At 41.4% G+C, this 24473-nt stretch overlaps 1 protein-coding gene and 1 long non-coding RNA gene across 3 annotated transcripts in view; one reads left to right on the plus strand and one right to left on the minus strand.

Annotated features, from left to right (window-relative positions):
• On the minus strand, positions 1 to 13461 carry LOC134563670 (uncharacterized). Its single transcript, XR_010083405.1, has 3 exons — positions 10747 to 13461; positions 10025 to 10103; positions 1 to 2104 (listed from the first exon to the last, which is right to left on the minus strand). It is a non-coding gene; the product is annotated as an uncharacterized LOC134563670 (long non-coding RNA).
• The window catches only part of WDR44 (WD repeat domain 44), a 24662-nt gene continuing 9849 nt past the window's right edge, over positions 9661 to 24473 (plus strand). Inside the window, exons 1-11 of one of the 2 annotated variants that reach the window (XM_063421828.1) lie at positions 9700 to 9794; positions 13483 to 13572; positions 16159 to 16192; positions 18613 to 18687; positions 19181 to 19811; positions 20407 to 20537; positions 20633 to 20725; positions 21645 to 21781; positions 22783 to 22866; positions 23191 to 23297; positions 24277 to 24428. In XM_063421828.1, coding sequence (XP_063277898.1) covers positions 18616 to 18687; positions 19181 to 19811; positions 20407 to 20537; positions 20633 to 20725; positions 21645 to 21781; positions 22783 to 22866; positions 23191 to 23297; positions 24277 to 24428 — 1407 coding nt within the window. In that variant the 5' untranslated portion in view covers positions 9700 to 9794; positions 13483 to 13572; positions 16159 to 16192; positions 18613 to 18615. Of the gene's footprint in view, positions 9795 to 13482; positions 13573 to 16158; positions 16193 to 18612; positions 18688 to 19180; positions 19812 to 20406; positions 20538 to 20632; positions 20726 to 21644; positions 21782 to 22782; positions 22867 to 23190; positions 23298 to 24276; positions 24429 to 24473 lie in introns of both variants that reach the window. The other variant, XM_063421827.1, reaches the window with a different exon arrangement.

A 24473-nucleotide genomic window follows, 5' to 3' on the forward strand; every position in this document is an offset into this window, starting at 1 on the left:
TTTCCCGGTGTTAGTCATGCACACAAATTGGGAGCGTAACCTGTAATTCTGGCTTTGCTGCTACTATGAAACATTCACACTGGATTCTTCTAAAGCAGGAGCAGAAACCTTCAGTTTCATTCCACTAGAGGAGTTTAATCTAGGACTACAACATTTCAATTACTTCGTAATACATATTTACCAATCCCAAAATTAAACCAAGAGAAGGAAAAATATTGTGTATACGCAACTATAAGGATTTCATTTACAGCCAGTAAAAGCTCTAAATTTAGAACAAAGATCTAAACAAGGCCTTAAGTCTTATCTCCTTCTGCCTGTTACGCAGAGTAATTTAGGAACTTCTGTTCAAAACCTAATATCTGAGATTTTCATTTCTCCTTAGTTTGAATTTTTGGCTGATAAGGGGCAGAAAAGTATAAAATATTGAAAATTTCCCCAAGATGGGGAAACTATTTCTGCAGGATGCTGGTCCTACTCTGGAGCACACAGACGTTGCTCATCCACAGGGATTCAGTGCAGGTCTCTCTTTATCTTCTGGTATCTATAGGTCTTCTGTTGGTATTCAGTGGGGCTGTTAATTCCCTCGGGCAGGGTGTTTCTCACTGCCCTATGCTGGTGCAGATGCTGGTCCAGCAAGGTGCTGGTCTAGAGCTTGGCAGTGCTGTACTACACTATGTGAAGCACTCCCTGGCTTGGCTCCCTTGAATAATTGTGTCACTAAGAAATACATTCAGTTTTATATTCTTAAACATCGCTGCTTTCTTTGCCTCCATAGATGGTTGTTTATTACCCACAGCCAGGGATGGTTTTGCTCCTCAGCACAATAAATCAGGCTCTTTTTAGTATAGCCTCTAGAACTCCTGGAGTGGTTTCAGCTCCCCCAGAGCCACAGTGTGATTCAACATACCAAAACAGAAAACCAGATTTTCCCAATAAGCTCCTGTTTCTACACAGAAGTTATTGCTGTATATGGGTTGGTTTCTTTTTCATGGTTGTTGGTACTGGGGAAGTTCAGCCTCTGGATTAACATTGCAGCAAGGCCTTGCAGGGGAAGCAGGAGGCAGTCCTGGCCCTGGAGATCCCACAGAATGGGTGCCAGGTGGGCTGAAGTGGTTGGCGAGCAGGGGAGAGGTGATGAACAGCCAAGGGATAAAGGAAGAAATCCTGCCAGGCTGCAGGGATTTGGAAGCAGCCTTGTGGAGGCAGCTGCTCAGGGAGATGAGGAGCTTCCTGGCTTGGGCTTATTACACACACATTAGCCCGTCAGGTGCAGGATGCAGCTGGGTTTCTGCACTTCCTAAATATTTCTGGGATTATTATTATTATTATTACTTTTTAATCAATGCAGGGAATTAATGGAGGTGAGAATGGAAGTGCAGATGTCAGCAAAGGAGCTGCTTTGTTATTTCTGACACAGCACAGCAGGGATCTGGAGCTGTTGGATAAACCACAACAATACCAACAATAGCCTTGGAGCTTCTTTTCTTTTATAAATTACTACTGATGTCTCTATTAGATTCCACAGCTGATATCAACACTTCTAGCAGGAAAGAGATTTATACCAACTTATAATGAATTCTGTGTTAGCCATGGGGACTAACTCAAATACCATTAGCTTTGCCTAATAATAAAACATAGAGGTGACATAATGCCCTTAGAAAGCTCTGATGTGACTGTCGTGCTAAACTCACCACACTGCTCTCCTGCCTGCCAGAGCACACAGTGATGTTAATGCAGTCCTTGGAAGTCTTTAGAGGAAAAGTAAATGCTGAACTTCATTAAATATAATAGCACAAATTAAGCTGATATTCCTTTACTTAATGCTCATGCTATGAATAGCACATATTGACCCAAACGTGAGAATAGCCTCTTCCAGTGTTCTATCACCTAACATTAATCTTTATCAGCTGTGTGGTCATGTTCAGAGATCTCCCCTGGGTATGTTTCCTGGCCACGGTTAAACAAATAAGTTACTTCTGTGGCCTATAATTAAAGACATATATTCAGAGCAAAGAGGCACAAATGGAAGAGTACAGCAGGAAATTGCTGCACCCTGAGTTATCCTTCACATAGACCATGATGGCAGAATAAGATGTGTTCCCTCCTGGAAAGGAAAAAACAGAAAAGAGAATGGGATTAAACATTGACAAGCTGCAGTACAAGCCTCTGGGGTGCCCCAGGGTTACCACATCAAATACTTTGATATATCAGCCAATACTCCTGATCTGGCAGAGATCAGGCTCATTTGACCCCAACACCTCTGTTATTCCAGCTTTTACTGCCACCCTCCATTGACACCTCTCTGCTACCACCATCACCACACCACCACCTCTCTCCCCATCCCTGTGCTTTGTTGACACTACTTCTTGAACCAGAGAGTAAAGCTCATCCCAGGAATGGGGCAGGTAGTTCAATAAGTGGAGTCTTTTGGTAGATTCTTTCCATAAAAACTCAGAAGGCCCATTTCAGTCTTTTCTCCCACATCTGTCCACCCAGGTTCACAGATATTCCACTGTGCTTTCTGGGCACTGGAAAGAGCAGCAATAAAAAAATTCATTTCCTCTGGAACCCAAAGTCTATCAAGAGAAAAAGCAGCAGAACAAGTCACTAGAAGTAAATAGTAATTATCATCAAAAGCGAAGATTATCTATCTATCTATCTATCTATCTATCTATCTATCTATCTATCTATCTATCTATCTACCTATCTCTAGACAGGTAGATAGATAAAAACTTGGGTTAAACTAATCCTAAGATTTAGGCAGAAGACCATGAAAGCAGGAGAATTCAAAGCTGGGGCTGCCATAGCAACCCTGACTCATGCCATGGTTCTTGGGTATCGCAGCATCTCCCTGGGACTCCCCAGCAAGTGCTGATGTGTGCTCTGCATCTTATGGGTATGCTGTGGACAGGTAGTGGAGCTGGAGAAAGCAGCTGGTGCATTTGTGGAAGAGGATGCAAGTTCTGAGGGAAGAACTGGAAACCCAGATCTGGAGAGCACCAATACAGGCACAGGTAAATCTGGGCTCACAAGTGAGGTTGCGCATGAGCTGCTGAGCCCACAGCCCCAGCAAGCTGTGGGACCATGAGAAGCTGGTCAGGAAGACAAAAGTTTTAGTAGTGAAGCTTGGAATACTGAAATCCCACCTGTGAACCCTAAATCAGTACAGCTTTAGCATGGGTCCTGCCCACAAAGCCACAACTTCCAGGTCCTGCTCTGCCCATCAGATACCTCTGTGCAACACAACAGCTTCATTTTCGTCCAAGCAAAATTTCTTACAGCCATGGAAGCCCTTTCAAACTGCATCCCACTGGCAGTTATTCTGTGGATGAATTGAATCTTAACCAGAGACAAAGGGCTGATAAAATCTCAGTTAAAAACTGTTTGACCCGCTGGCTGTAGGCCAGGAGAGTCTGGGCCCTCCCTGTGCCACATCAGAGAGGCAGTACCCAGGAAAGCAGCTAGAGGTTATTAAATAGAAGTGTGATGACCAGGAGGTGGAGAAGATGTTTTCCTAGCACAGACTAGCTTCATGTTAATTGAATGTATAAAGTTATAACTTCCAGACTCCTCAGTGTCTTTAGAAATCAGACTGATTTTTGTGAGTATTTTTAGAATGCAGCCATTTCAGAATGAACTTTGTCCAATACAGAAAATGTATGCAACATAATTTCTCCTCTGTAATGTTATTATCTTTTCTATTTTTTTCCCTTTCAGTATAAGTGTTCTGTAAACTCATGTTAGTAAAAGATATGTGTTTGATTCTCTTTCAACACTAACATTCATTTTGGATTTTTTTTAATCTTCACAAGTAACAAATTACCTTTTAAAATCTGATAAAATTCACTTCAAAGCAAGCTGCTCTCAATTGTTCCTAACAAAACCAACCAATGCATTCTCTTTCAGTATGCATGCCAGCATTCATTGCTTTGATCATGGTTTTTTTGTGAGCTGCAATGAAGAACAGAAGTAGATGTTCAGAGAAAAGCACAACTCCCAGATCTGCTATACATTGATACACCAAGCCTGATTCATAAAATAGCAGTGCGCTTTTAAGGCATCTAGAGGCAGAGGATAGAGAAAACAAAAATGTAACAATTGTACATGAATCCACTGAGCATCTTCAGAGAAAAATAAAACACGGAAATTTGGGGGACAGACCATTTGCATTGGCAAAGCTGAGACACAACTCATCTGCACATGCAGGAACTGGCAGTGTGCCAGGAAGAGGGATTAAACAGTATGTCTATGTAGTTAAATTGGTTTGTTTGTGAGAGCAGATGATATAGTGCAAGTCAGAGCAGCAGGGAAATTCTTTGAATAGAAGGCCGTGCACAGTCTGAGTTTCGGGAGGCCACCTCAAAACACAGATGGGACTTTCTCAACTGTTTCTTAACCCAATTAGCAGGCACGAAGTCTTCACCTAATCTTTGATTTAGTAGCTGCACTTCATCCTGGTTCACAGTTTGGGTAACTAATAATAAAAACAACAAGGTTGTTTCACTTCCAACAGAAAAGTTTGATGCTCTGCTTCTGGAGGCAGGGAAACCCCCCAGGCACTGCCAGTTTTTGCTCAGCCCATCCTGGCTCATCCTTGCAACAGACCAGTCACTCTTGTTCAGTTCCAGGTACCCTGTCCCTACCTGTGGGATGGAGGCAGCCTGGGCATATCCTGTGTTTGGAGCAAAAGGGCATCAACCTCCCAGTGGATATTAAACCCTTTCCTCCCATCTTTTGAGCCATGGGAAGGAGCCTCACTGCTGGATATTCCCAAGGTAAATCTGGTCTTTGCAGATAAAAAAAAAAGCCAACCCCTTCAGCTGCATAAAGCACATGCTGCCAGGCACTGTCATGCATGGAAAGCGCATCTCCATAAGGAAGGAGTGCAGTGGCACTTCTCACTAGTTTGCTCAATGCATCATCTAACCTAGCCTTGACACTGCCAGGGATTGGACATCCACAACTTCTCTGGGTAACCTGTTCCAGTGCCTCATCACCCTCACAGTATAAAATTTCTTCTGTATATCTAAACTAAATCTCCTCTTTCTGTTTGAACCCATTAGTCCAATCACTACAGCTCCTGATGAAGAACCTTCAGCAAACGTAAGTCAGAAGACCTTTCCCTCTTAATCACAACAGGAAATTACTTCCCAGTCCATTCAGGAAAAATATTTTCCATATCTGCTTTTCAGTTACGTGGGATTTTTTTTTCCTACGGCATGCCTTGTGCTGAGCACTTCCCATGCTCCCAGAAAGGAAAGACACGTGTTATAGCACCGTGTGCTCCCTATCAGTCTTGTAACCTGCATGAAAACAAACCTGTTTCATAGCTGCTGGTGTAAATATCCCAGGCGCAGGGCTTGCAGTGTGACTCAATAATCAGCAGCTGGCAAATACCACTGTCTATTTCCACACCTGATGCATACAGCCACATACAACCATGCCATATCTCTCTTCCCTGCCACATCTTCTTCAGGAAACATTTTGCTTGAAATATATTTTGTCAGTGTTTTTTCTAATTTGCTATTTATGGGGTTTTCATTGCTGTTGTTAGCTGGATGCCCAGGGAAGACTGTGTGGGACCTGGGTACAGAGCATTTCCCAGTACAGATTTTCCACTCTCTTGTGCCTGCAGGTGGGTGTTGGACCACATTCTTCCAGTTATCCCTGGGTGTGCATTTCTGAATGCATTTCTTCACCCTCTTACAGGATGATTTGAGTTCCCTCCTAGTATTTTTCTAGCTGGGATCCTCCCTCCCTCCTCCAGTTTCTCCTGGTTCCTCTCTTTGCCAATACTCACCAAAGTTGCTTGCCCCTCCTCATCCTCCTGTGACCCTCCTGGCACTTCTGCATAATTTTGGGTGCACTCTGCATCCTTCTATGTGACCACCCTTCACACAAAGCTGCCTGTGCAAGATGTGTGTTGTCAACACACCAAACCTCCCAGCAAGTTCCCCCTGGGACAGCACAGGGCCAAGGTAATACTGTGTGATGGCTGTGCTGGCAGGTGCCAAGGAAAGGTGCCTGAATGGTTTGCAGCACTGGGCAGGAGTTGCTCTCACAGAGAGAGCCAGGAATCATGATTTGCATCAATGGCTGGTCAGACAAGTTGGCAAAAATAGATACTCCTACATGGTGCTCAAGGTATGTAGATTTTCCTGTTTCCCTGCCTCTCTTAGACCAGCACAGGCTTGGTGCTCAGGATTTTCAATCAAAGGGACTTAACTTGTTTTATCTGACCACTGATGTTATTCACAGTTCCACACAGTAGTAATTTCTGTAATTTCTTAGTCTCTTCTACTCTCACCAAACTTCGTACCCCCAGGGAGCAAGGCCACACAGAGAAGCATCTCCAAGCCCCAGGATGCCATGCAGGAAACCTTGCTGTAATTCTTGGTTCAGACAGATGTTTTAGGTTTCACTTTCACTGTCTGCATCCTACGATAGACCCGGGACCAGCAGTTCTTCCAGCACTTGTGGCCTTTGTTTCTCCCTGTGTCCAGATGTCCAGAAGGCACACAGGAGATCAGATTCTGCAGCATAGACAGATAGCCACTGTCTATGCTGCAGAATGAATCAGCTTCAAGTTATCCCTAAAAATACTTTTTGTCCTTATTTTTCTTTAATGCAATGATAAAAAAATTTTTCCTTTAAAATCTTATGTCCCTAGGTCACCAGATGAATCAGGAGATGGGTGATACCTTGCAGAGGCTGCAAATCTACCCTGTATCTGTCTGCAGTGAGTAGACAAAGATTTAGTGGAGCCAAGACCTGCTGCCAATATCAGCAGTGCTAGCAAATGGGCTAGGAAGCAACAGAGAGGGACTCCTGAGCTTTCTGAGCCTCTGAACCACAAAAGCAGCAGCAAAATCACTCAAGAAGACACAAACCTTTACACTTGAAGTCAGCCGCGCCATGGCAAAAGACCAGGAAACTTCCACACGTCAGTGGTGATTTTGGTAAGATGGTCCTGCTGATACCACAGAGTGCTTGGAACAAGCTGATGCATGAGCTCTGATTCATGGAAGGCCCTGGGGGAAGTCCATGTCCAAGCTAAAGAAGTTAAAAACTCTCACTACCGGACCAAGATCAGAGAGGGCATGAAGGACCTTCAGCTGCTGGGCACAGGGCTCAGCCATGGTGTACTGGGGAAACACCGGGGTGAGTCTGTGCTCACTCGGGTGTCAAATGCATAGAATAATTGTTGAGAAGGACATGGAAGTCAGAAAACAATCCAAGTAATTCAATTGTGTATGATTTTATGTTAGCAAATCCTAGCAAATGTACAATCTGCTATGTCAAGGAGTCTGCCACTCATAAGAATTTTAACCCATGATCTCATCTTCTTCCTCATGTGGGTTTGTTTTGGAGAAAACCGGGCCAGGACAATATCGGCTATAAGTCTGAAGATTTAACAGCTCCTTACAGAGCTGGCCATTGCAATCCCTCCAAGTCAACACATTCTACTTCTGTGGCAAAGTGAGATGAACCCTCACTGCCTTCCTGGTGCTCATCCCTGCCTGCAGCCTGGGAAAGAGCTGTGCCAGTTCTGGGGACAAAGCAACCAGGTTACTTGCAAACACTAATTATGACCTTTATCTTCTGTCTTGGGAAACCTTGTCCCTGTTACACCTAATTGTTCTCTTGCTGATTTTTGTGAGCAGCAGAGATAACAGCAGTCAGTCAACCTGAAAACACTGCACAGCCCCAGCAACACCCTACAGAGACAGCATAACCTCACCAGGAACAAGTCCTTGTTCTGGCTCTGTCTTGGCCAGTGGGTTTTCTGATACTTAGATAACACCTTAGTAGCCATGACTATGTTTGTCTCCATGCACAAATCAGGCTGGGCTGTGTCACTGTGGAGCTGTGGTTATAATCCTCCTTATCTACAGGCTCTATCAACCTCTGAGAGGCCACTCTGATGCAAAAAAGAAGTGGGTTTGGAGTGGAAAGGTCAAGACCACTGCAGCAAAGCTGAATTTTAATCATCACGTAAGACCCGACTAAATATTAAAACTGGACTTTTATTTGAATGTTCTTTAATTCTGCAATGACATAATTTCCTCTGCCTAATGAAACATGAACTCGTGCAACTGCCGTGAGTGACAAACTAATAAACAATTGAAGATACTTTTCAATAACATTTTTCTCCAGTTTCCCGAGCCATCTGCCTTCCCCAGCTAAGGTTACATCATTACTGACTTTAATAATTCACAGCCCATCCTACTTACTGTAATGCAATTATTGTGTTTGGCTGTCAGTTGGAGCAGAAACAGTGTGCAATGAATAAAGTCAGCATTTTCTGTACTAATTAGTTATTCAAATTCTTCAACATTGAGAGCTCAAGGTGTATGTTAGGCTCATTCTTCCTTATTTTTAAAAAGAATCAGAAGAATTGCTTATGCATTTCCAGTGTGTTTCCTTCCTTTCCTTCCAAAACATCATCAGTGTGTCATCCCAGCACTTCTGGTTTGGCTGAGAAGCACCATGATTTTTTAAGGGAACCAGAGGATGTGGCCTCATGTCACCTGCATGTGCAAGGACAGGTGTGCATGTAGATGCCTGCATGTGCACAACCACGACTGTGTTGACCATTTGACAACAGTATCCGTCTAAAATACGTTAAGCCTTTACTCATTAAAAAAAATAAGAGAATAGATTTAAATTAATTAATTTACTCAATTAAAAAAAAAATAAGAGAACTCCAGTTTGTGTCAGTGCTTTAGGAAACTCTGTGCTTGTCAAAAGCCAGGAAAAGAGCTGTAGCTGAGCTAGAGCTAAAGAGCAAGCGGGCCAGGAGGTCAGTGCAGAGAATGTGGAGGGGAAGCCTAAATTTATGCTCAGCCTGCCACTGTCACATGTATTGATTAAGTGTTTTGGCTCAGGAACAGGCACATTTTGCTAAGCAAATATTAAAGGCAAGGCAGGTTTCAAGGGGAAGCCTCTTTCCCCTGGGAGTTACTGCTGATCCCTCATAATTAGATGAGAGGTCAAAACTGACCAGAAGATGGGATAAATTTCCAAAATTTATGGAAAGAAAAATACGAGGAAAAATGAATAAGGAAGCATATTATTTAATTCCTGCTGCCGTTTTCAAACATTCATTACAGAAATTACTGAGAAAAAAATTGTTTAGAAAGTTCCTGTCGTTTTGTCTAGTAGACTATCTTAATTCTCTACCACCTGATTGTATCATAGAATCCTCTGGCTGGAAAAGACTAGGTGGGGGTCAGGCTCTTCTCCCAGGGATCCAGCAAGAGGACAAGGGGCAAAGTCTTAAGTTGCACCAGAGGAGGTTTAGGTTGGACGTCAGGAAGAATTTCTTCACAGAAAGGGTGACTAGAGACAGGAACGAGCTACTGAAAGGCAGTGGAGCCACCGCTCCCGGAGGTGTTTAAGGAAAGACTGAACGTGGCACTCAGCGCCCTTGTCTGACAACGGTAGTGTTGGGCCATCGGTTGACTCGATGGCCTCAGAGCTCTTTTCCAACCTATTCAATTCCGTGATTTTGCGATCCGCTGTTTCCGTCGGGGCCGAGAGGCGGCCGCTCCCCCTCACCCACCTCACCGCGGCCGCCAGGGGGCGCTGCAGGGCGCGGGGGAGGGGGGAGCCCCTCCCGCAGCTCCTCGCGGGCGGGGGCGGGGCCGGGCCGCTCTCGCGATAGCCGCGCGGCGCCGCCCGGCCCGCGGTGCCCGGAGGTGGCGGCCCGGCCCGGCCATGGCGTCCGACAGCGACACCGAGGAGTTCTACGATGCGCCCGAGGACGTGCATCCCGCGGGCTCCCCCGCGCCGTGAGTTCGCGCGGCCCTGCCCTCCCTTCCTCCCTCCCTCCCGCCTGCTCTCAGCGCGGCCCCGCCGTCCCTGGGCAGCTCCCGGGGGCGTGGGGGAAGCGGGGTCAGCGCGGGGCCGCGGCCCCCTGAGATGTCGGGGTCTGCCCGGGGCGCGGAGGGCGCGGGGAACCGAGCGGGGCTTGCTCGGGGCTGGTGCGGACGGCGGTGGCCGTGAGAGGATGAGATCATACCTGCCTTCCTGAGGCGGGAGCGGGTGTAGCGCTGGGAGGAGACGTGCGGAGATGGCATCGGTATCGGCAGAAGTCATCCCTGAAATGCGATAAAAGTAACAGATTTTCTGAGGAAGGAGAAGCGAGCGAGCTTCGATAGCAACAGGCAGCTGTTGCTGCGTGAAGAGCAACTTCTGGTGTGCTCTGTGCTCTGTTTTTAGTGGTGTCTCTAATACTTGTACTGTTTTTTATGGGGGTTGGACTGGATGATCTCTAGAGGTCCCTTCCAACCCTAACAAATCTGTGGTTCTGTGTCACTTTGACGCTTCTTGCCTTTATCCAGCTGGTTCCAGTAGTGAAGATTTACCAGCGTTTTGTGAAGTGGATCCCAGTGCTGCTGCCTCAGAACTAACCCCGACACCGTGTTGTTGGTGTCAGCTAAATGTGCTCCCTCTTGTTGTAAATCTGTCTTTGTGGTTGTCTGCTAGACAGGTTATGGCTTGTATCAGTTCTGGGTTTTGTGTAGCCTGAACCAAACCTCTGCATTATTTTGCTTGGTAGAATGGGGCTTGTCTAGAGTAATAGATATGGATTGTGGAATCCATGCATTTGAAACTTTAATAATGGACTAAGGAGCTTGTTTTAAGCTGCGACTCAGTGGTCACAGGATGCCTGCAAGAAAAGAAAGACTAGATCTTTTCTCCTCACCTTCAGATCCTGTATTAAAGTTTTTCTGAACTTACCTACTTAGCTGTAGCCTGGTGAAAAGCACATCTTAGCATACAGTTCTGTAAGACGAGATAAGCCAAATTCACAGTGCTTGTGCTGAAATGAGGTCTTTCTTCAACTGCTTATCTTCGTCTAGGAACAGTGATCAAACTCTTCTCTGAGCTGCACTAACTCAAAATAAACAGCAGAAAACTAGAAACAGCTAAAACTGTTCAATAAGTTAAAGCAGCTGGAACCTGTCAGGGTTGGAACAGGAGAGGGTGAAGATGAGGGATTAGTGTGACTAGATGCCACAGACAGGAAAGAGGAAGCAAACTGTTTGGGAGAAGTGAGCTATTAAACCTGTCCTACTGCACATCCACCTTTTATCTGATACAGATAATGCCATGTGTCCTGGCTTTGCAGGTTTCCACCACTTTTATCTAAGCAGAACGGGATAATACAAAGTCACTCACTAGAAATTAAAGTAAAGATGCTTTTAATTTCTCTATTCTATGGAATTTGTTCTTCCATAACCTGTATCAATGCATCATTGACTTGAGTCAATAGAATTCTGTGAGCCTGAGTCAAGAAGGAGGCGACGTCCGTGAGCTTAGTTTGCAATACAGCTACTGGTCTGTAATTCAGTCTGTTGTTGGATCTAACAGTATTTTCTCAAGATAAGCTTTGAGATTTCATAAGAGCTAATCTCACACATGCACTGGACACTTCTAGGAAGCAGGCTGCTATATTATTTTGCATGTGTAATGATGTTGAGTTGGGACCACAGAAAAAAAAAGAAAAAAATCAAAACCTTCTTGTTGCAGGCAAGGCCACTGAAAGCACGTACATGTTGCACTCTGCAGTTTCAGAAATTTCCTCCTGCATTCAGTGTTCTGATGATCAGTAAAATCAGTTGGGAATGCTTTTAGGCAGCAATAGTTTGCAGCAAAACAGTGTAGATATATTTGCCCTAATTAAAAATGTGAGGTTTGTAGCTTCCTCCCTCCCTGGCCTTGGTTTTACGTGGGGAAGTTTTAATAGCTGCTGATAGAGAAACTCTGAAAGTGGTGCCAAAGGTTCGTGTCAGCTTTCTGACTTCTTTGCAGTTTATTTGTTTTATTAATTATCTGGTCTATAAGAGTGGCATTTTCAGGTTGGATGTAGGCTCTGAATTCCCACTGTTAGGTCATTAAATTACTGATGCTTGGGTCCGTCTCAAGGAAAGCACTGTATCCTCGTCCTCGAGTACATCTCTAACTGGTGCTTTTTAAGAACTAATTAGCAGGAATTACAGAACCTGGTGCAGTGTTTCTTTCAGGTTGCGATGGTCTGAGGTAGTGTTCCTGGGGTAGCTCCTCTGGGGTGATGACTTCTCTTAGGTGAGGTATGTTTGGAGATGTTTTGAGACTACTGTATCCCCTTTGGCAAGGCCTGTGTGCTTCTCTTCTGCTCTTGACTTTTACTTGTAATTCTGCTTTTGACAAGACACGTGAAGAGCGTCCATCTGTTGGATAACTAAGATAAGAGTAAAATGGGAGAAGTAGTGTGATAGAAGATGCCCCTATTTAACCTCTGTCACTCACTTTAAAAGCACTGTAACCATGGAATAATTTAGGAAAAGATGCTGAAATGTAGAGGCCTGAACAGTCCCATACAGGAGGATATCAGTTTTGAGAGGAGCAAAGTATGAAGTAAGGCACACTTGGTTAGATGCAGGCACATGACAGACCCTCTATATTTTATTTATAGGAAAAGTGATCCATCCACTCTGAAATCAAGAACTGCCACACCTTATAGTTTGGACTTCATATGCCTAACAGTTGGGGGGCAAGTTTGTTCCTAGTATGCTTGTATCCTAAAAATTGTTATGAGAAACCAAACGAAAGAGATGGTGTAGGTAATGAGAAATGTCTTCTGGTACTTCTGTTTAAATTCTTGTCTTGTAGCTTTAGTAGTCCTATCTTTTAGAAGTTGCCTTGATGCTTTTCCTGAGGAGTCTAGTGTTCCTGTGTGTAGGAAGACAGGTAAGGTTAAGTTGTGCCCACTGACATGTGGGAGATGCTTGGTACAACTGCTGTGTGTGTGGGAGTATTTTAGGCAATGAGCAAAGCTGATCATGGCAGGAAATAGATGGAGCATGTAGTGTTGGTTGTGTTCAGTGCTGCAGATGCATTTCTGCACTCAGAGTTTGCTGAAGCTTCCGCACAGGAGCTTCCCCAGGGCAGCATGCATTGCAGCAGTGAATCTCGGTAAGTTTGAAGGTGTGACTGCCATGGAGAGCTGCAGCAGGAGTAATTAAAATTTCCAGGGCAGCACAGGTTAGAGGGAACATCATGTGCCGAACAGTGAGGAACGCAGTTCCTGGTCTGGCTGTTGAACCTGTATGTTCTGTACAGGGCACAGCTGTGGTGCGTGCACTGCAAACCCCTTCCCATCTGCTTGCTAGCACACCTGTTGTATAACAATGTCCATTCTTCCAGGAAGGCAGGCACTGTTGGTTTGGGATTTGCCCAAGGCCAGTATTCGCATTGTTTTTTGTTTGAAGGGCTGAATGTTTTGTTTTCTGTAACAAAACTTAACAATAACATGTTGAAAATGTGAAGCCCGCTTCAAACAGGTGCTAGGCTGGAGCTACCTGAGAGTGAGAATGGGAGCTTCCTGTGGTCTGGTCACTAAGGATGAATTTGATAGTGGGATAAAGAATTTTTTTAAAAGTTTTTCTGTGAGTTTGTGTGACTTTCAGACTAATCAGACATCTGTTTGTGCAGGTGAAATGGGATATTTCTGTGAATTGTGTTTAATCTTTGTAGATAACCTTGAAGGCTTCCTTTGTTAAACTGGTGTAAAAGTGGTATCAGGTAAGATAATTTAGAAGTTATGTGAAATGCAGTCCAGAAGATGTGTTGCTATCAGTTTATAAATCCCACTTTTTAGTGAATGTTCATAAAAGATTGGTTTTTGCCTTATGTTTTCTGTGGCATATGTCAGTTTTCATGTGCTGCCTGACCTTTCAAAGCAAAATCAATATTTGATCTTTGGTGATCTTATGTAAATATTTTCAGACACTTCTGCCACTGTATATACTTTTTTAAAAAAGACAAGGATTTCATATACTGCATCCAGAGAACTAATGGGCTTTAAAGTAAAACTGGGGCATGGGGAAGGCTGTAAGTTCAGGTGCTTGAGAAGACAAGACCATTCCAGAGTCATGTTGAGCTACAAAAGGTTTCAGTTACCGAGCCAGCTGACTTTGTTTAAATCAGCAGTAGCTGCTCACAGCACAGGGAGAGATGGTGCTGACAGACACACAGCTCAAGTCCTCTCAGCCAAGCCACTGAACTTACCTGGCTGTATTACAAACTGATCTGAAAGTGGGGGTTTTGCCTAACAGTTGTGGAAGTTTTGCAGTATTTTAAAAGCATGCAAATTCCATGGTAAAGCTTCACCTTAATTGTGTGTGTGGGTTATGTCAAGCTATCAGCATGATGTTATGTTCTACACCTGCTAGTTCTGTAACCTGTATCACTCAAGCACCTTTTACCCAAGGTGGCTAAGTAGCCTGAGAGCGAAAAGTAACATCTGGTTTTGTTTGAGTGCAGATTTTCTGCAAACTAATTAGCTAAAGATGTCTGAATCAGTAGCAGTGTCTTTTGAATCTCCTATTTTGTGTAACCAGCGTAGGAATGTGTTGCCTGTACCAGAAGTGAGTGGCTCATTAGAGGAAAGTGTCACAGTAGAAAACTGAAATATCTATTTGCAGTTGAGGGATTTGTCTTATTTAGGTTGTTAAGTCTAAGCAGTGTCTTGTAAAATAGGACCCTGTCTGAAGCCTAGGAATTAATGTTGTAGTTATAAATATATTTCATTGTTAAAGTCATCTCATGGATTTAATGAATGTGACACATTTCTGCCACTCCTAAGGAAATGCAAGAGTTGATAGTGGAACTGAAAATGTTTCAGTAACCAGAAATCCCACACAGGCTGTGGCCTTTCCCAGCAATGTATTTTGCGAGACAAAAAATGTTCTTGTTTTGCTGGTCAAAATATTAATTTTTCTCTTTTTGTACATCGGGGTTAGAGCTTTCTAGGAGGATTATACCTCAAAACAGTGTCACAGGTATTGTGCACCTGAAGTTAGTATTTGGACAGAAGCATCTCAGTGTAACATGTTAAATTAGCTGCAATGATAGAGTTTTTATGTACCAATCCACTGTATTTTCTTCTTACTTAGCTCTGCTGTATAAATGGGACCTTTGCTTTTTGTGATTAAATGCTTCCAGATGGTAAAGTGAAGAGCTGAAATTCTTAAAAAACAGATGGAAACAGTTGTGGGTTTTTTCAGGAGGTATTGTTCCTTAAAACAATTTTGGAGACGGGAGGGGCAAATGAGCCTGAGATCTCAATATTTGTCTTTATTGCTTGGTGTCAGGTGATACTGTTCAGAGTGTCCCTGATCTTGACAGTCAGCTGGGATATATGTGCAATCCAAGTAGTTCATTTGGTAGCAAGCTTTTAGGGAATTAATCTGTAACTTTGTCTCTGCTTGTGACTGACAAACTGATAAAATCATAGAACAATTCTGTGTGGAAATAGCCTGGAAAAATCATGTGGTCCTTTCCATTATGTATCAGTAAGATTCTGTAGTCAGAGTAAGCAGTGTGACTCAATATTTAATTATCTTCCAGAATTCTGAAAGTCTGGTAGAAGATGTAAATTCAGGATATAATAAGAGCTGACCATCCACTAATTGAATTAACTTGACAAGAAGTAATTATTTGATTCCATTCCCCTAAGATAGCTTGTTCTGTCATGTAATTAGTGTAACAAGAGGTGGTGTGTGAGTGGTTAGTAATGCAAAGTCACTGGTTCAAAGTGTGTATTTTGGAAAGTAGTGCTTAGGGTTCCTTCCTGTTAGAAAGTATTTTGTCTCTATTTATACCAAATGTCCTGATTAGAAACAAGATCTTAGGTTTGCTACAGAGTCTGAAGGGCAGTGTGGCTGTGATAGTGCCAACTCTATGATCAGGATTCTGGCACTTGATTTGCACAGTACTGGAGTGTTTGTGTTTCTGCTTTCTGGGAGTTTTTGTTTCTTTAATGTCCACCCAAGGCTTGGCATACACATGCTAGTTTTAAATTCTCTGTAATACAAAATGTTTTTAGTACTGTACTTGGAGTAATGTCTTTTTTATTAGAAAAGGGTGATAAAAAGGTGATTTGTGGAAGATTCTGCCAACAAACTCTCAGAGTTTGTAGAAACTGTGGGTCTGTGTGTGGTATAGAGTAGGGAACTTGTATAGAAGTGATGTGAAAAGCATTCGCTTTGTTCCTCATCTGAATTATCAAGTGTGCCGTTCCTGCAAAGGAAGGCTGTGTTATAGACTGTTTAAAACAAAGCTTACTGTCTTTGAACTCTACTCAAGTCTATCTTCTCTTTCTAACAGATCACCTACAAAAGTTGGAGCCCATGTAGCAAAGGTGAGTTCCTTCTTAAAATCAATCAAGTGCTTGTTGATGAACACAGGCTTAAGTATTTCCACCTAATGTTGATGTGCCCTGGCGTCTGCACACAGAGGAAATTATAGATGTTCCTTGTAGGTAGCAATTGTGCTTGTCTTGAAATTCCAGCTTTCCTTTTATTTAGGGTATGTTACAGACTCTTGAAGCTCATTTTATTCTGAAATGTGTATGTGCAATTTAATTAAGCTGTATGTGATTACTAAACTGTCCTCTTTCAACTGATTTGCGAGTAGTAAGCAAGCCTCTGCAGCCATCTGGGTTTTGGTCCTGCTTTATATGAAATAGGTGACTGCGTCTCTTCTGTCCCCAAAATAAGAGAAATCTTAATGTTTGTACTTCAGAAGCCTCCCCTCTAGGTTATGTGAAGATAAAACACTGTATTTAGCTTAATGAGAGAGCATTGCCACTTCCCACGCAGGTGATTGGTATTCTGTGCATAGTGACAGCACTGCTGAATCCAGCACACAGTGAATAGGTGAGGAGCTGGAACCTTGTGCAAATAACACGCATTTCCTGGTCTCAGAAGGGCCAAAGGTGGTGCTGTACAACACTTCTGCCTAATGAAGGATTGCAGTTTTGTCTGCAAAGTGTTGGAAAATCGTAGTGAAGCAGTATTTCTGAGCTGTCAGCAGTACTCTGTATATCTTGCTGTACTTCTTAGGGAACAGGGCCTTACCCACATTTTGTTTTCTATTTAATGTCCCTTTAATAATTAAATATTACATGTGTAAGCCTTTCAAGCAATGTTGTTTTATTATTCTCATTAAACTCTGTGCAATCGATGAACTTCAAAACTAACTTTAATGTCGTTATGAATGATTACCTATGAAGTTCTCTATGTTGCTATTAGATTTTTTAATTTTTTGAAGTATCTTCCTAAATCACTTGTTCAAAGCTAAATTTCTGAAGGTAGAAAAAGTAGTAGCTTCTCTGCTTGGTACCATATCAGTTCAGTGAATGTGTGACTAATGGCATAGTTTGTCTTGGAATAGGTAAGAAATATTTCCTAAGTCCAAAGTTTAATAGGTGTGTGAGTTTAATGTCAACAGAATTGGAAATTAATATAATGGGCTTCTGTAGGCACTGATTACACTTAAATATTTAGTAATCATACATTTGAAGGTAGATTTTAATAAACAAGCAAAACAGAGCTTGCATTTAGAGTAGAAACACTTTGTGGCAGGAGGGGGAGGGATTGGAGAGGGGGGAAGAATTTTTCTGTAATTGCAGCTGTCTTTGCACAATGAGCTGTTTCTTCAGGTCAGAACTTTCCAAGGTAGATGTCAGCTAGAATTTGGGGCAGGGGGGAGTTTCAAGTGTAATATATTAGGATGCTCTAGAGCTTCTGTTTGGTTGTTTGAGAGTCTAGACAAAGTCTAAGGAGAAATTTCTTAAATATCTGTTCCAGACAGTCACTCTAAATAATAAAACAGGGACAAATGATTCAAAATACCCTGTTCTAGCTGGCTCTGCTTTGAGGGCTACTGCATCTCTGCAGATTCCTTCCAATGTCAAGGATTCCATCAGGTTGCACTTTAGATATTGCTGATATATGTGCTTATGGACAGCATGGTGTTGTGGCCTTTCTTTGGGCTAGATGATCTTTAAAGGTTTGTTTGTTTGTTTTCATAACCCAAACTCTTTAGGAGTCTAATAATTCATGTAGAAGAGAAGGTGTACGATGAAGCTCTTACTGGTCCATTACACCTGGGGTTAAAGCTGTATCCTAGGGTATAAACTACTTGTGGTTCTGAACCTAAAATTTTGCAGGAATTGATTAAAATGTTTACTCACAAATAGATTTTCAGTTCAGCTTATCTGGATTTTGGAAGGATCTGCATGAAGATGACTGATGACTAAAATATACAATGTGCACTGAGAATAATTGTAGAATGTAAGATTCCATGTTACAATCTCAGAAGCATATTTGTAACCACTTGATAGAGCTGCCTGCCTCAATTTGGAAATTTCTAAATAATTCCTACTACATGTGGCTATTATATAGATTTTGTATCTTTCCCTAAAAGCCGATAAAGAAATGAGAAAATGTTTTAATATAGAATTTCCTTACCACAGATTATTATGTGTGTTTGTTTCTCTAAACCTCATGCTGCCTTCAGTTTGATGTGAGTTGAGATTGCAGCCTCTCATACACAACTGCCTACTTCGTTGCATAGTGTGCAGCCTTTCTGTGCATGACTCTGAAATACAACTCATGTGTACTGAGCATTACTGTTTAAACGTCTGACAGCAGTAGTGTGTGAAAATGTGGCAGATTTCTTGTCCTTTATACTTTTTAACTTGTTGGAGCTGTATTTTTGTTAGATCATCTTACTGAAGAAGTTAGTACTATCATCTTATGACTTTTTCTTCTGTAGGATATGGACAATAAACTACACAAAGCTGGAAATGAAACATTTCTACGAGAAATTAAACAAGATGATTCAAAAGAGGTTAGTTAAATACTGCTTTGAGCTTCCAGCATCACACTAAAAATATTAAATAATTTAATGATCAGTATTTATCCTCGTTACCATAGGTTAGAATTAATTGTTAATGTTAATAAGAATGTTCCTCTGAAGGGTAAAAATCAAACTAAATGTTCTAAAAACATAAATATGTTTTTAGAATATGATTTACCAGTTTTGAATTATTTGTGTAATTTACAGGAACATATTTAGCAGTACATGAGAACTCTGAGGAGTGAACAGCTTTTGTTTCCTAACTTTCTCTCCATGTTAAAGAAATTGGTGACTTCATTTTATCTTGTGATTATGCCCATTTCTGCACCAAGGTTCTGGTCTCCTTTTTAAGCAAAATGCATGTTGTATATAAAACAGCTCTTCAGTGGAAGAGTTCTTGTGGGTATTGTGCAGGCTGACTGGTTTGCGAATGCAGGAAATGCCTGCTGGAGACTGGTGGAATGGTGTTGTTTTGTTTCTCTAGATCATTGACAGTATTATAGAAGAAAGCCAGAAGGCCCAACAACTAGAGGATGATTCTTTAGCTTCTAGAGGAAATGAATTGACTGTTCCAACTTCAGATGCAAATGCTTGGATTTCTGGATCAGGTATCATTAATGATATCCCAGAAGTACTAGCTGCTGAAATACCATTACCAGAAGACACTAGAGAATCAGAGGATCAGAGTGTGTGTAAGGATGCTGAATTGGAGTCTGGCAAGCTTTTGTTTAGTTCTAACCAACAGGAATCTCATAAACTAACAAAAGTAACAAATGCAACTGACCATAAAATAGATGAAACTGCAGCACAAGGAGAAACATCAAGAAAAGAGGACATAACAGACAAGAAAGAGGCAAATACTTCAGAAAAAGTGGCTTCAGATTTATCTACCAAAGACCTTTCTACAACAGAAGAAATGCCCCCAGCAAAGCCACCAAGGCAGCTGACTGTAGAGCCTGACATAGTTGCGAGCACAAAGAAGCCTGTCCCAGCCCGGCCCCCACCTCCCACAAATGTTCCTCCCCCAAGACCACCCCCCCCTGCACGGCCAGCTCCACCTCCCCGGAAGAAGAAGAGTGAACTGGATTTTGAAGTGCAAAAACCTGTTTTAGAAGGCAAGTATTCTGTTTTAGATGGGTTTACGTATCTACAGGATTACTGGTTTTTGTGTTTTGAGTGAAGGATTGTTCAGTCCTGTGATTTTAGTTTAGTTGATGGGTAAAAAATCCTTCAACAGTCTTAGCCTATTACAATGAAGTAATACCTTTCTGCTTTAGAAGTGTTCCTCATTCATAGGCTTTCTTGTAAAGTAAGACTTCCTACTAAAATAGCTGTAGCTGTAGCGATGAGAAGTTGACTCATCAGCACATAAGCTAAAAAAACAGTTACTTCAAATAAAATGAGTGTGTGGTCTGTATTTGCATAGAAATGCAAGAAAAGGTTTGGACTGAGGTCTTACGAAAATACATAGTCCTGGGTTACTAGGGAAATGATTATTAAAAAGAAGTTAATAAAGCTTAAGAGGCCTGGGTGTGAAATCATGCCTGAACCTCCAACTGTATATGAAATACATAATTGTAAGTTAGATTTGCTGGCAATTGATCATTAAAAAATACCAAACTGGTCAAAAAGGATGTTCAGGCCTGTAACTGATGTTAGGATTTGATACTTAAGGCAAGTGTTAGCTCTTCCTGATCAATCTGTTTTTAGTTTCTCGAGACAGCTTCACAGCTGGTGGTCTTTTAACTTCAAGTTCAGTGACAGAGGGTGTGCCCAAAGATTCGCAGCCTTCCTTGGATTTGGCCAGTGCAACTAGTGGAGATAAAATCGTCACTGCACAGGTATTGGGAAATGGTTATACATTGGTAACTGTAGCATTTTCCATTGCTGCAGTGTTACAGTAGAGATAATGTAATCTATGTCTGCACAATTTCAGGAAAATGGAAAAGCAGCTGATGGCCAAACAACAAATGAAGTACTTGGACCACAAAGACCCAGGTCTAACTCTGGCAGAGAGCTCACAGATGAGGTATCAATGGCTGTGGTCTGTACATGGTACACCTTCGTGCTTGCTTTCTCTGTCTGTTAAATGAATTGCTGTTGTCACAGGTCGCTCCATGTTCTCTGAATCATTCCAAGTCACCAGGAGTGCAAATAGGAGTGATGACCCAGCTGGCTTTGTCCACCTAACAGCTTTGTGTCCCCTGAGTCATGTGTGGCATTAGTCTTTGGAAGTGTGATTTGTAACAGACATGAAATGCCAACAAGTTTGCGTTGGTAGCTAAGCAAACAGCTCAAAAGATTTTCATGGGAGGGAGCACCAGCAAACCTGACATTTCGTCATGTGTCTAAAAGAGGAAGGAGTCAGCAGTAGGAAAATTATCTTCCTCATACTAAAAAATAGTTTTTCTGTTAATAATTCCACTAATCCTGATGATATTTGGCTTTTGTAAGTTTTCATTCATGTCTGTCACTATATAGCTTTTTTTAACTGTTGCTGAACCTGTGTAAGCATTCATGAGATACTCCAAATAAACCTCTTCCTTTGTGGTGCTAGTCAGTTCTAAATTCCTTTCCTTTCTGTATGTTAAATTTGCCTTTGGCTAAACCTAAGATACAGGAGCTGGAGTGGAAAAGGGGAAGACTGCAGTGTCTTTTAATTACATAGTATGTTTGATATTAGCATGAAAGGTGTCAGGCAGTGGTTGATGTCTCTATAGCTGCATTTTTGATTTATGAAATTGAAGCTTGTGATATGTAACTGTTCATCTTTGTCTAGTGCTTGATAATGTTTGCACTAACATGCTAATTTAAACTTAGTCTTTGTAAAACAAATATATACTGAGCTACAGAACTTCCCATTAAAATGAGTTTTGATGATTTCTGTTTTGCTCTAAGTTTTCAAGTCTAATCAAGTTCTCTTCATTTCACATCTATTTTTTTCATAGGAAATTCTAGCAAGTGTAATGATTAAAAACCTTGATACAGGTGAAGAAATACCTCTGAGTTTGGCAGAAGAGAAGTTGCCAACAGGCATTAATCCCCTGACTTTGCATATCATGAGGAGAACTAAAGAATATGTCAGGTATGAGTCATGAGAGCTTTCAGATCATAAGATGCTGTTGCTCTCACAGTTTTTGCATAAATGGAAGCTGCTTATATGCAGGTAAAAAGAACCCAAATCCATCTCTCTAATCTGAGCTAATTCCCAGTTCTCAATGAACCAGGCTCCTTATTGACTTCTCTCAAGTTTACTAAAAGTTGCTGATACTGCTGGAACTTGACAAGCAAGTACATCTGAACATCTGCTGATCTCCAGTTAGCCTTTGATATACTAAATGTCATTTCTATGCTGAATTAAACACAGTTCAAGTACTGGATGATGTTCATGCCACCACCTCCTTTAGCTTTTTCAGTGTTTCATAGGAGACTGTTCTTCAGAAGATCTGTTGTCATCAGTACAGCTGACTGCTTTGAGGTTTACCTGTTCTTAATAAAGCTTTAGATCCTTCTAATGTGCAAAACAGAATCTTTTTGCAATCCTTTATAGAAAAAGACATGTGCTTAATGATAAGAAAATCGTGTCAGTCTAGATGTTCTTTTCAAAGGCCTATATCAATTTGTACATCAGACAATTTCTAGTTTTTTTGCTTGGTGTATTATTGAAAACCTCAATTCTCTAGAACTCTTTTGTGAAAAAACGTCTATTTCAGAATTAACAACTATTCATTTATTTGATCTATGGAAAGCAAGATACAAGAACTGAGTGACATGTTACCATTTCCATGTAGTTTAATGTATTTTGTCTGCTCTTAGCTTTCAAAGTATCACTATAAGCTTAAGTTGGAAATTTGTGGCGGGGAATAATATATCTTTGGCACCTGCAGAGTGTCTGCAGGTATATCAAGATACCTAAGAACTGAAGAACCTGTTTATTATGTGATTAAAATAATGTCCATGTTTTTCCAATGTGTTACATAGAGGAACAAAGATGGATCCTAAAATGCAGAGCCTACTTTACTAACATTTCACTCAATTTAGATTCATTATGACATCCCATTAAACAGTCACTTCTGTATTTCCTAGTAATGATGCAGCACAGTCTGATGATGAAGACAAAATGCAAACACAGCAAACTGACACCGATGGAGGAAGGTTAAAACAGAAAACGTAAGATGCAGTTTTATGTTTTTTCCTTTACCTAGAAAGAAAAAACAGATTTTATTTTTCTAAGCTGAAGCTTTCCTTCTGACTACTGAATAAGTTACATTTTAAGTAACCACTTTACAAGCGATACCTGATTTTATATAAGCCTGTAGCTCTGTGGTTGAACTGAAGATTGCATGACTGCTGTCAAATTTACTGCTTATTTTAAGAAGTAGTAATGAAAAAAGATAAGATTGCATTTCAAATCAAAATTATTGATTCATAGTAGTAAAAAAAAAATCAGAATTTTCCATTATTGTATGTTGAAAAAATATGCTTTCTTTTAAGGACTCAACTGAAAAAGTTCCTTGGCAAATCTGTAAAGAGGGCAAAGCACCTTGCTGAAGAATATGGTGAACGTGCTGTAAATAAGGTTAAGAGTGTTCGAGATGAAGGTAAATGACACTCAGTCCTTTTTTTTTTTTTTTTTTATTAGAATAGTCAGTTTATCCTTGTGCTTTTGGGACTTAAAGCTGGGAGAGGAACATACACTGCTGCATTCTACCACTGTTGTACAGTTGGTGGTACGATATTTTTAGAGTTGAACCTTGTGGCTTAGTAGGCGTTTTGAGAAGACCAGGTTACAGGGATAAATTCTTGTGAAGTAATAGTTGAGAGACCTTTTCAACTAAACCAGCTTAATACTCTGATTTTTTGTTCTGCTGTTAGAAAGAGATTTTGGTATCAAAACATAAACATTTTCAGAAAGTTAGTCCAGCAAATGTAGAACAGGGGATTATCTTCATCACTTTAGTAAATCAGATTGTTTTCTGGTAACCAGTGCCACAATTAGAATTCTCATATAGCTTGAGCTCCTGTTAGATTTCCCAACTACAACTGAATTTTCCCCTTCTTGTTTCATCAGTGTGTCTTTCAGACAGACTTCTAGTGCTGCAGCAAGCTGGTGTCACCACAGCCAGAGATAAGTGCCATAGAACTGCTGCACTTCAGTGTCTTGTGTTGCCACTGGCTGTTGGCCACAGCTCTTTTGCAATTCTTATACTTCATGGGCAAATCACCAGGTCATTGCAGTGTACTCAGAGAGAAGAAACCAATAGAGTGGTTTTCACCACACATTAAACTGACAGAAAACACTTAGTGCAGGATCTGCTGAGTGCAAGACAGGTGCCAAGAAAGGGGCACAACAAAAATTATTAGCAGTTCTTATTTTCAGTGTTCTGTTTGGATTCACTGTAACCTAAAATTCATGTGGATGTATTTTTAGACTTTGATGCAATACTATTCTTAATTTGCTTTAGGATCTTAAAATTGCCTATAGAAATTGTCTAATTCAAGACTAATCTGCTGCCACAAAGCTTACTAACAGATAAATGGGCACCGCAATATATAGTCCTGAGTTTGTGTTCCTCTTAGTCTTTCACACAGATCAAGATGATCCCTCTTCCAGTGATGATGAAGGGATGCCCTATACAAGACCAGTTAAGTTCAAAGCAGCACATGGCTTCAAGGGACCTTATGATTTTGAACAAATTAAAGTTGTGCAGGATCTCAGTGGAGAGCATATGGTAGGTCTCAATTTCCATCTGTGATTTTACTGAATCTGTTCAGCC

Source organism: Prinia subflava, chromosome Z (assembly GCF_021018805.1).
Source record: "Prinia subflava isolate CZ2003 ecotype Zambia chromosome Z, Cam_Psub_1.2, whole genome shotgun sequence".
Taxonomy (NCBI): Eukaryota; Metazoa; Chordata; class Aves; order Passeriformes; family Cisticolidae; genus Prinia; species Prinia subflava.